The sequence below is a fragment of the Indicator indicator genome, chromosome 5, assembly GCF_027791375.1.
Source record: "Indicator indicator isolate 239-I01 chromosome 5, UM_Iind_1.1, whole genome shotgun sequence".
NCBI lineage: Eukaryota > Metazoa > Chordata > Aves > Piciformes > Indicatoridae > Indicator > Indicator indicator.
Window position 1 is genome coordinate 32,367,735 of NC_072014.1, and position 12,753 is coordinate 32,380,487.

The 12,753-nt window shown below is 48.7% G+C and overlaps 1 protein-coding gene across 1 annotated transcript in view; it reads right to left on the reverse strand.

Moving 5' to 3' along the window:
- The window catches only part of HEG1 (heart development protein with EGF like domains 1), a 56,807-nt gene extending 47,467 nt beyond the window's left edge, over positions 1 to 9,340 (reverse strand). The window contains 2 exon segments of the mRNA XM_054381252.1: positions 4,915 to 5,049; positions 9,175 to 9,340. Coding sequence (XP_054237227.1) covers positions 4,915 to 5,049; positions 9,175 to 9,340 — 301 coding nt within the window.
- Positions 9,341 to 12,753: the final 3,413 nt, after the last annotated feature.

Genomic DNA, 12,753 nt, shown 5'->3' on the forward strand with positions numbered 1-12,753 from the left:
TTCTAAAGATGCCTTTGTGAGCACCAGCTACTGAAACCCTTCTCCTTGTCCCTCCAGACACAGATGCAATTATGCCCAGCTCCGGCACAAAGATGAACGCTGAGTTACAAGAGCAGTATTATGCTCCACAATCAGGGGCCTTCATTCCAATTGACAAGGAAAGCAAATCATGTGCTGTTGGTTTGCTGATGTTTCCACCCCTGGAAATTCATTCCCATCACAGGGAAAGAAACTATTTCAATACACAGGATTACCTTTTACTTAATCTCTCCAGACTGCTAAATTACCTTAATTTGTCAGTTCATGATATCTCACAAGTTATGCAGGGTCAAACTTGGCCACCAGTTGTATGAGAGACACATCTTTCTTTGCAGGTTTAACTACCAGCTGCTATAGTTTCCCTGATAAGAAAGTGTTTTCACACCCATAAAGAGGCAGCTATCCAGAGAAGCTGTGAAACCATTCTGTGGAGTAAATTTCTAAAAATGTCTTAGATAAACATCTTCTGGGGTGATCCTGCAAGGGGAGATGTCTTGAGATCCCTTGGGATATATTTTGAGATTCTTTTCAGACATGCCTTTTGCTTTTACAGAATGGCCAAACAACAAAACCAAACAAAACTACCCCTCAAACACCCAAATTCCAACCTCCAGTCCTTGACTTATGCATACTGCCCCCTCCCCCCGCCCAAAAGGCAGGTCCTGCCACGCTGGGTGGGCTGCAGTGCCCTGCCAATAGGCTATCATGGAAGGTATCTTTCTGATAATATACTGAAGACAAATCTTCAACTTAGTGTGATTCATCCCTGCTTCACTGAAGTTCAACAGAGCATGACGTTCCATGTTAGTCCTTGGGGCTTAAAAGATCTTCCACAAGAGGAAGGGTGTTAACACCAGCATCCTAACTAGCAGTGACATGGATAATTGTGCTCTATAGATCCAAATTCCTCTTGTCACTCCAGATGCAGAAGTGCCTTTTAGCATGCTTTTCAAGAAAAAAAAAAAAAAAAACACAACAAAAAAATGGGAAAAAAAAGAGCATTTCTTTGCTACCAGCAACCTAAAGGAAGCTGCTCATCAGCCCAAAACTCTTGCATGGGGTTTCTTCCATGGTCTGCAGATCCCTGAGGGAATCTGAGGGTGGTTCTGGTAGCAGAAATGATAATGATGTCTGCCTGGTTATAGAGGTAAGAGGTCAGACTTATTCCTGTAACTGCCTTTGAAACCTCTGCACACTGAAAAATGCTGATAAAAACTCCCCAAATGTGTGTGCAACAGGATGTCCTCTGGGAGATGCAGCCTGGGCTGCACCCCTGGGACAACTGTTAACCCTGCTGAGTTAACCCTTCATGCACAGTTTGCATGCTTTTCTAACAGATCACTTTAAAACTGCAAGTGACATGGTCAGCCTCAGCCTACGCTGGCCACACTAGTCAAGATAAAAAGTCCTCCTAGCTTCATGTCCTTGTAAAGAATGAAAAGGCAGAGATGGAGCTTCCTTCTCCCAGAGGAGAGTCAATCTGCCAAGGTCACAGCATTTGCACAAGGTATTCAGAGAGCTGGAGAGAGGACAACTGGGTTTGCACCCAATTTACCAGCTGCGCTGCACTGCGCTGCGCTTCTTTGCACACCCTCTCTTTTCCTAGCGAAGCAAAAGACTAAGATGGTGGCACTTCTGCAGACATTCAGGCAGAGACTTCCCAAGCAAAAGTGTCTGAAACAGCTCTTCTGTCTGCACCCCAAAGCCTCCAAAGAGAACCTCTGAGCTAGTAGAACTTTTAAACACAGCCCACCTGGACTTCTTGAGTGACTCCTGGATTTGCAGCCCATGTTTTCAAGGGGTTTTTGATTCACCACCTCAACAGACAGAAGCTCTTTTTCTCCCCCTCTAAGTGATTCTACTGTAATGACAACTCCAGGAGTTGGGGTTTTAAGGGAAAACAGACAAATCTTTGGAGACTCTTGACACAGATCTTGACTTTTGGCAGCAAGGCTGCCTCACCCACAGCTGAGATGCACACTGCAGCTTGAGATATGCTTAAGTAACCAACTGCAAAACTATTTATCAAATGACTCCAAGTCAAGGGCATGGAGGATGCAGAAGCAGATATAACCCTCCTCAACAGCCCTGCCTGCACAGAGGATAGGCAATGACAAATACCTTCACTCAAAGCCGTGGAAGAGACTGGGAGCAGCAGCACAGGAGCAGCAACAGCTTGTAGGATATTTCCTACAAACATCTTGCTTATAGGAAATATGCTGGGGGTTGCATTTCAAGCACTTTTTAAAGTATATTTTTACATCTCATGCATTTAATACTGGTTTCTGAAGAGATGAAGCTCCTGAGACAGCATTGTCTGTCCTCCTGCATTGAAACAAATTAGCCTGAAAAGCAGAGGCATCCAAGACAGCAAGTTCCTACAGGTTTTACAAAGACCAGCAGTTTGCTGGAGAAGACTCTAGTGAATGTGCAGCTTGGGGAGTTGCTGTACCCAGAGGAAGGAGAGTGCCTGTGTTTCAGTCCGTGCCCTGGCCATGGGACCCATACATACTCAGCACCCACAGAGCTCATGACACACTAAAGCTACCCACCCTGTGGTGAGCAGAAGATAACAAACCACAAGTACTGCTCAAAGAATAAATTCATCCCATCTCTTTCCCTTGCATGGGTTTGCCCAAACACTGGCAACTCTAAAAACGAGCCTTTTCCTGCCCTGGTTTTTACACAGCCAGACTTTTGACCTCAGCACTCCAATTAGTGGAAACCTTGCATAGTTTTACCTTCCTCCAGTTGATTCCTACACTCATGCTGGCTCTGCCTTCCCTTTTCCAAGCTCTTCAGGACCAGGGGTGGCCATTACCCCATCCAGCACCAAGCTGAGATATAAAACAAATTAACAGCAATGAAGTGATGTGACCCAAGATCCTAAAATCTCTATTATAAGCCTCACAGTATTCAGATCCTACAAGAGATCCTCATTTTAAGCAGGAGCTGGTTCTGATTCTCTTTTTCCTCTGTTTTTTTCCCCCGAGCACTTCAATAGACTGGACCTGACAACAGCACTACTATAACACAGGCATCAGCTATGCTAACAGCTTGGAGGAGCTGAAGTTTACAGAGCTTCCTTTACTCAAGGGAACTGCATTTTTCTAAGATTATATTATTACTTGGGTTGGCCGCTCAGTAATGCAACATCATTTCCCTTTTGGGTGGGAAAGTTCTCTCCTTGTCCTCGAACACGAATGATTTCAGCCTGAAAAGACGAACGTGAACTCTGCATAATCAAAGAGCCATAAATGAACCGCGACCCTCGCCGAAGCAGGAGGATGTTATGGTGCAACACCTGGGCATTCAAAAATGTATGGTGATGGGTGTGCATGCAGCAGCTGTATGTAAGCAGAAAAGGGTGAGAGGGATGGGTGGCCAAATGTGACAAAGCCATTTTCTCCTGTTTAGACACCCACAGACTGAATTCTTTCACCAAGCCTTGTAGACCTCTTGCATCTGCTCTGGATGAATATCCCAGCAAATGAACCTCTAATATTCATGGAAAGAGAAAATTACAATGCAAATGTCACAAAACAGCTCAGGGAAATAAAAATTTGAATTTGTAATCAAGCCACTGAAATTTGGATTCTGCCTTTGACACTCAGCTGATGAGGAAAGAGAAAAAAAACATATTGTATGACCTACATCTTCAATCAAATGTAAATAACAGGGCCTGTGGTTGGTATAATAAGGCCTTGAGACAAGCTTGCTCATGAGCTACAGACTATGGATTTTTACCAGACATTATCAGGGTAATATTATGAATGACCAAGCTTTAATTGAGTTGGAGCACCTTCTGACCCTCTGGCTGGTCAAACTGCCCCAGAAGCTTCTTTGCACCATTATGACAGCAAAAAGACACAACAGATGCCAGGATCTGGCCATGCCTCTTTCCAGAGGAGCTCCATGCCTGCCCAAGTGGATCAGCCCAGCTGGGAGTGGTGCTGTTTGTCTGCACAGAGATAACTTGACCCACCCAGACCCTCCTCACCCCACATACTGGAGAAAGCGTCCTGAAAATATATGGGGAAGCACAGCCAGAATCTAGAGTGTTTAGACCTGATATCTATGATCCATTCATGTCTAGACAATCTCCTCAGGGTATTTAAGAGGTGGTAGCCCTGCCATGAGCACCCTCAAGCATGTCAGGGGCAGCTGGACCAGGTGCAGCATGCCGTGTCCCCTCCTGCCTCCCTGCAGCAGCACAAACACAGGCAAAACAAAAGCATTTTTGTGCTGCAAAATAGGCAGCAGGCTCAGCCATAGCTGAGCCCTACCACTTTCTACCTGTCCCTGTTTTGGAAATGGTACATAGTTACCATTGATGGGGAACCCACAGCACCAGTTAATGGGTCCTTCCAGCAGAGACTGCGGAAGAGCTGAAGACTTTGTGTCTACACCACATCACTGAAAGCCTATTGCTACACTGACTACTTCTATTGGCTTGATTAACTTGCTAGTTGAAATAGTTTCTTATGCTTCATAAATAAAAACATCCTGACCAGACTGATCCTAAATAGGCCTCAGTCAACTCCTGTACAGCCACAGGAGCAATGAGTGGGACCAGCAGCAACTCCTGCAGAAGCCTGGGCTGTCTGGTGGCAGCACCCAAGCAGGCAGCCAGCACGCACCTACAGTTGGCCAAGTTTTGGGTTCTGCTTTCACCCAAAGGATGGCTCAGTGCCCAGCTTGGTTACTTATGGGACAGAGCCATCCCCTGCTCCCATTGCCTAGATACCTCCCAAAATTCCTTGTGCAGGATTGCCTGAAACAGTACAGGTTTAAAGAAGCAGCTTTACATTTCAGATGCACAGGCACAGTTCCAGCCATGGCAGCATTCAGCTGAGTTTTGCACTACCACCTTACCCAGGCCAACTGCCTTTCTAACCTGGTACCACATCCCCTCTGCTAAATCAGCATAATCCTGTGCCACTTCCGAGAGATGCAAAGGTGATGGAGCCATTAGCCTCCACACAGCACTTAGCTGCTGTGACATAGCCCCTGAGGATGAACAGGACAGGGAGAATGGAGGCAGCATGCGTGACAGCTTAGGAGCTCAGCCATGGAGAGTTTCTGACTTCCAGCCCAAAAACTGAGATCTGTTAGAGCAGGTGAAGGAAGCAAGTTGTCCCAGAAAACACACACTCCTCTAGATTATCAGTATGCAAGTTTTGATACTGGAAATATCCCTGAGTGAAGCACCCCTGCACCAGCAAGGCTGGCACCAGCCCCTGCAGACATGGCAGCAGCCACCCATCTCCTTCTCTTCCCAGCCACAAGCAAAAATAAAGCAAATAAAGTTACTCCTCTGAAGTAGTGAAGACTGCAGGAGCAGAGCACGCGGCGAAGGCCTGCTGAACAGGCACGGGCTGGCTCTGGTGGTTTGTTACTGGGAAATGAAACTTTGCGGATAGCCCAGCACCAGACCTTAGCCACAGCAGCTACCCCCTCACCCACTGTGCCCTGGTCACAGCTGAGCACTTGCATTCATAGTGCAGGCAGGTGTAAATCAATAGGCAGCAGCATGTGCTCCCACCAGTCAGCTTGCACAAATCTCTCTGACTGCATTCATTTACCACTTAAACACCAAGCAAAGTGCTTCCACAGACCGACACGAACCAGTCGATCAATGCACAACCCTCATTACCTTCAAGAGCTTGGGATGGGGAATGGACAGGATCTCTTATCTCCTGCCTTTTCTGAAACACATTTTTGTCCTTCTCTCCATTTTTTCTGCTTTAAATTATGTGCCCTGAAGGAGAAGAGTTAAATCTATACAGCTCCAGGGATTTCACATTTGCAGCACACCAACCAAATCCACTTACAGCTCAGAGAGAGGAGCAGCAAAGATGCCCAAGAAAACCCTGCAGCCTGCAGGTATTTTGATGGCAACGAGGAGGCATGTGAGGCAATCCTTCCTTGACTCCACACCACAGGGGGAGGAAGTATCCTTCCTGTACCACTCAACAGTCACCTGAAATCCTATGGAAGCTGAACAGCATCATCTCACACCTCTCTGCATCGGCATGACTGCACGGGGAGGTGGGCTTCTAACCCCCAGGAGCCACAAAATCTGTATGGTGAAACTTGAGGCAGGTTTGAAGGCAACACCATACTTGTGTACAAACAGGTATCTTCATCGACTTCTTCCCTCTCACTTCTAAATTTGTTTCTTCCACACACAGAAAGTTTCAAAGACAAAAAGTTTTTTTTTTTAAATAGATAAATAAATGCAGGATGTTCTGCCCCTTCTTTGAGCTGGGAAGCTTCACCTAGCAGCCAGCCTAAATCTCCACTGCGAGCTAAGCTGATTCCTTCTCGGGTGATTTCACACCTTATTTCCAGGGCTCCCACTGGGGAGGCTGCAAAGAAAGGCAGCAGCTGGCACAGGAGAGAGGGAGAAAGGACAGAAGGCCAGACACAGATGGCAAAAAAGCAGATCAACTTCTCAGGGCAAGCCCACTGCTGGCAGCCCCGTGCTGTGCTGGGCAGCACAGCAGGGCACCAGTGCAGGTCAGAGGTGAAAGTGGAAGGGACATTGCAGAAGCAGGGTGAGACTCCAGCCACAGTGACTTTGTCAGGGGCTTGGTGCCACCCCAACTATCCCCATGGCGTCACTGGAATTATTCCCATTTTACAGATGGGAAACCTAAAATAAGGAGCCCTGCAGGAGGACAGAGCTTGTGAGTGAACCCCTACTTGATCTAGGGTGGTGGCAGACAGAGTTCTTTGGCTTGCCCTGTGCCCATGTAACACAGCTGCCAGGAGGAATTTCACAGAGGGCTTTGACAATGCTTTAACTCTACTGTCACCAGTTTTTTTGCTTCCTACTTCACCTATTTTTTTTCCTGTTTCTCTCCTTGGGTTCAGCCTGTACTTTAAACAACACACAAAAGCCATCTGTCCTCATTTCTTCACCAGACAAGCCCAGGGTGGGTTTGGCAGGGAAGGACAGCAGATGCAGGCTGAGGCACAGGCAGGCTAGGAAGGCAGCAAAGCTCTGCAAGACAGCCTGGGTCCGGCTCCACTCTCTCACCCCATGCTTTGTGAGATTCAAAAGCCCTATTTCTACACCCCCTGCTTCACCATCTGCTCACTAAGCCCTGCCTGAGAAAGGGCTTTCGCTGCCTAACCTCAGACTCATTTCAAACAGAGATGTAATCTTCATTTCCATGTAGTGCTGGGGTGGTGTGCTCCCAAGAAACACTCCTTGCCCTGCTTCAAGCAAACAGTTTCAGAGGTGAAAAACGTCTGAGAGGCAGGACAATAGGGATTTCTTAAGCGTCTACAGCTCAACCTGAGAGTAATTCAGGAGATCCCCTCAGCCCACTCCCATAACACCAAACAATTCCCTTGACTGACAAGCATAGAGCTGTAGCTAACAGCAAGTGAATTGTGGCTGTCAGGACCCAGCATAATTCATGATGCTGTTTGCTTGGAAGCAAGCTACTGCTGTGCTATTTATCACTCCTTCATGATGTGTCCCCCATTCCTTCTGGATGGGCTTGACATGATTCACGAGCACCTGTAGCTGCCAAGCAGGGACTGCATGAAGCGAAGCCTCTGCTGCTGAGCTGGGCAGCCAGAGGCTGGTACACAGACAAATGGCTTTTCCAGTGTATGGACAGATAGTTCGAGCTTTTCAGACTCTTAACAAAGGAAATGCATTCCTCCTCTGCCTCTCAGGAGTCATCAAGGTCACAGGAAAAGATGCCAGATCGAAAGCGGACATGAAATCAAGTATTATTTTTCTGTCCACCAAGGAACTTGTGCAGCTCTCATCAAATAATAGGCAAGCACTTTGCTGGAAAGTTGCAGATTTTATCTTGACAAAGGTTGATAGCAGGTAAACCAGCATTTTTCTCTCCCAGTCTGGAGAGCAAACTGGTGATTGGAATGGCACAAAGAAGTGGGAACAGACCCAAATCTCCTTCATTTTGGTGCAGTATCCTAGTCACCAAGCTGCTCTCACACAAACACTGTTAGTTGGGAGTTTTCTAATCCACTGCAGGGTATATTCCAGTCACTATCCCCACTTACACATTTTGTCTAGTGGGGATACATCTTACAAAGGCACACCTTGGTATTGTGAAGAAAACTAAAATGTTATAAAAATGTAGTTTTGTCACATTTCCTGATATTATATAGCTCTATAAAAGTAAACTTAACCCCAAGTACCAAAGCATGATACTCTCTCCACATCAGAAAGTAAAGGATGAAAATTGACAGTCCAGCTCAGGCAGGCAATCAATCCTGAAACCTACTTAAAACCTACACAGGACTAATTTGACACACTGGATTTTTCTCATACCACCTGCAGACATTCAGTGCTTTCCAAACTCATCGAATTAGTCATCCTTAGAGCTATGTGTCTTCTTCAGCAAGCAAGTGCAGCAGTTTACTGGATGACACTTGAAATGAGACCCACTTGTTCCAGGAAAAATATGATTTATCCTGTGCTGAAACCAAATTCATCATCATTTGTAAAGCACCAAACTAGTCATTGCTCCTGATAACAACACTGTAGATGTGGCATGGAAGGAAAAATTTGCCTTTATACATGAGTAATCTGAAAGTGTGTAGGCGACACAGAGGGAGAGGGTATTTATAGAGAGCTGATGACATCTGTCCCAACACCTGGATGTCAGTTAGCACCTAAGATGACATGAGAACATGTCCAGAGATGAGCAGTAGGCAGCTCAGACCCTGAAGACCACCTACAGGAGACAATGATTTCCCACCTGGGATAGCATTTTAGTGGGTGGACATGTCAGTCATGCCCCTGGTACCCACCAGTGCCTTCCTCAAGTTCCTCTGTGAAGTTTCCATCACTCACCTTCGAGTCAGCCTATGCAGCTACAATGTGTTTACAGTTTCCCACCCACGATTCCTATCCCAAACCATCACTCATCAAAGCCCTTGCCTGTACCACCATGGGCTCTCCAAGGAAGAGGGACTGGGGAGGGAATGCTCAGCAACCCTGAGCCGTGGTGCGGTGGAAAGCGCGGGGGAAGGGGAGACGAGGGGGGCAAGGGGGTCCCACGTCGCGCGGGCTCCCATGTGGCGTGGGATCCCCCCGCACTCTCCGCCGCACCGCGAGCAAATCCCACGTCCATTCCCACTCACCCGGGCTGCCGGCGTGTCCCGCGGCGGGAGGCGAGCAAGGGCGGCCGAGGCGGCTTCGGGACGAAGGAGGAGGACGAGGAGGAAGACGCCGTGGGGAAGCAAGGGGCAATGACCCGGCCGGAGGGACCAGCCCCAGCAGCAGCAGCAGGGTGCAGGCTGCCGGCATGGCGCTGGGGGTGGGGGGCGGTGGTTGTTCACATGCCCGGAGCGGGGCAATGAATAACCACCTAAATAGCGATTTTTAATTAATTCACGGTGCCCCCCCGCGCGGGGCGGCGCAGAGGGCGACCGCCCCGGTTTTAAAAGTGCGGGGTGCCCATAGCGGAGAGGGCAAAAGGGGGGCAGGGGAGACGGCCGGCAGCAGCGGCAGCCTGCGGCCAAGTGCCGGCGCCCGAAAGTAAAAGGGCAGGAGGCGGAGGCTCCTCCTAGAGCCTGACATCACCCAGCCGCGGCTCCGCTCGGCTCGGCGGCCCGGCTCGGCACGGCCCCCCGTGGTCCGGCACGGCCCCGAGCGGCCGCCCCCTCCCGCTCCGCACAGCCGTCGGGTCGCCCGCTCCCTCAGCCGGCTGTGTGCAGCGGCGTTGTCATTGTTATTATTTATTTTTACTTTTACTTTATTTTTCCTGATAGCGCTGGTTGAGCAGGAAACCCCCTTACCCCCCACCCCGCAGCCGCCGAGGAGGTGCCCCGGTGCCGCAGCGTTATCGCTACCGCACTTAAATGCAGGCAGCACGCAAGTCCTGCACCCCGCTCAGTGGCCCCCGGCTCCTGCCACGGTCACCCCCCACCCGAAGCCGCTTTGCTCCCAGGGGCAATGTTCCCCCGGCTGGCGTGGCAGGCCCCAGGCGCGGCGGAGGTGAGGGGGAACAGGCCGAAACAACCCGGGCGCGGTGCGGACATCCTGCAGCCTCCTGGGCCTGTCCGGCCCGGGTGCCACACACAGCTGCCGGGCTGCCGGCTGCGTTATGCTTCCGTGCTCCTCTTTGAGCTACAGGGAAAAAAAGCCACGATCGGCCGAGTCCTGTGCCACATTTCTGGTTGCGACTAACAAAGATTCTGAAGCAGATGAAAACCTGGCCGGCTGTGCGCTGTGCAGCAAGACTGGAAAGTTTCTTTCCAGACCTGTGTGGTGAACCTTAGATAGCCTCAAACTTAATTCCCATCAAGATCGATTCCTTGCCAAATAACGTCCAATCTTTTACTGGTCATAAAGCTAACCCATGCTCTTTGGAATGCCAGCAGTGGCATTGGAGCCTGCAGCTTCTTCCAGTGGTGAATTTCCCAGGCTGGGCTGTCCAGGCGGCAAAGGATTTCCCTTCATTGTTCTGCAATTCCCTTCCATAGTTGCATGCTCCTGGTTCTGTGAGACAGCACGCCATGGAGCAGCAGACCAGGCTTTTCTGAGGCTGCTGGCACCCCAACGTGCAGGCTTTAGCATCCTGATCTGAGTGCTCCCTCCCCAGGGAACAGAAACCTGTCCTGGGCAGCATCTCCCCTCTGAGCTGAATCTGGGCATCTTGATTTTGCCTGAAGCTGTTTCAGAAGCAGGCTTAATGTCCACAAGCCCTGCAGAATCCAGTCTTTCATAGGGTGTGACAAGTGACAGTACATCACATCCAGATAGCTGATGTCTCAGACAAAACTCAGATCTGGTCCACAACTCCCCAGTCTCCGTTTCTTGCCTGACCAAAAGCGAAGTTGATGGCTGACAAAACACAAGCTCTCCTGAAAGCTTTTTTCCACCCAAAAGGTGGCACTGATGAGCCCACACCATCACATTAATGACCTTGTCTTTACTCAGGCACTGAACTCGGTCTCGCCTGCTACTGTGCTTCTCTCTCAACCTGCAGGTGCTGTCTGCACCTTCCCACACAGCTCAGCTAACTACCATCGCCTTTACGATAAAACACACTTGGAAATCTCCACTCTGATGTTTACATAGTCATAGGTGAAAGCCCTGGAAAAGGCAGCTCTTTGAGGCACCCCTCCATCAATCGATTTTCTATACTATTCCCTACAACTTTCAGGATCTTGCTTCAGATTTCCTTCAACTCAAGCAACAAGTCAAGATACTGTCACTTTGGGACAGTATCTTGAAGCACAAGTAAATCATAAACAAGACTGTGAGTACACAAGTAATCATCTCAGTCACAGCAAAGGGGCACATCTGAGTGACCCAGAAACCACAGGCAGTTACCACCAAGGTGCATGATCCACATAGGACATTATTTTGGTTTCTTAAGCCTGTGTCAATGTATTTACAGCATTCTTTACCGAACAGGCTGAGTGAAAGCTTCCTCATTGATAAGATGAAGAGACCAACAGACAACTAAGTAATGTGCCACCATGAGATTGAGTTAAAGCTCAGGTGAAGAGCTGTGAAGTACTTTGATGCTTTGGGATATGGCACAGGTAGAGCAGAGCCACAGCTCAAATACCTGGGGATATCTTTAACATGAAACACAGGGCTCCATGTTACAAGCCTCTGAGATAACAATCAATAGCAGTAATAATTACAGTTCTTCAGAAAGTTTTGTTAGACCCTGGAACAAAAGTCTTGCAAACAAGCAAATCTGACACTTTCCTACATCCTTTAACTATGTGGTATTGGTGAAGTAGACAGGGCAGAGAAACCTCTCCCAGGTCAGTGACATACCACCAAGGCTGACTAGGGCAATCAAAGGCAAATTCAGCCCAGACGTGAAATGGATGCTTTTGTGTCCACTCACTGTCAAACCTGAGGGTTTTAACACTAAGCCTAGAGCTTTAATCCTTTTCCCCCCAGCCTTTCCCAAAAGACTTCCCCAACATCTAAGCCATGAAGCGGCTCCCTGCTCATACTGCATCCTCCCAAGCTGTAAATCCAACCAGCAGGAAGCACGATATCAAATCCTTTTCCAAAAAATTCTCAATAAATTCTTCCCACTGTTTTACTCAACAGGCACATTGAGAGCAACAGCAGAAGCAGACAAATGCAAAACAAACATTGCTGATTGAACAACTGGTGTCTGTATTGAACAGTTCCTTCTCCCTGTGCCCCTGTGGTGCATCTGTAGCATAACCCATGGAGCTGTGAGCCATGAAGACCCAAATTAACCCCTTCTGGGTGGGAGGGGGACATCTGACATCCTCTCCCAAATTGCCATTAAACCTGCCCATGCTGGTGTAATGCTGCATTTCTGAACCAAACAGGGTATGTGTGACCATCAGGGAGGTGACCACTAGGACTGTATGTCTGTACACCTGGCCAGCACCAGGAAACACCATCCGAAGGGCCCTGCACTGCCCTTGAACCAGCTTCATCCCATCAGAGCTTAATATAGTTGCACTGCCAGGCTGGCTGCCTGGGGTTGGCCTGGTACAGCTCCCAGTGCCCACAGCCGTGGTGAGGCTGCTGCTTTTGTTGGCCCCAGCTGGAGCAAAAGCCCCAGAGTGTGAACCCATGTGTTTAAACCAGTATTTACCGTCACAAAATAAACTCCCTCCTCTCTTCTTCACAGTTCCAGTCATGAGCAGCACATTATTCACTGGCACCTGGAAAGGAAACACCAATATTCAGGCAGTTTCAGACTTCCCAAA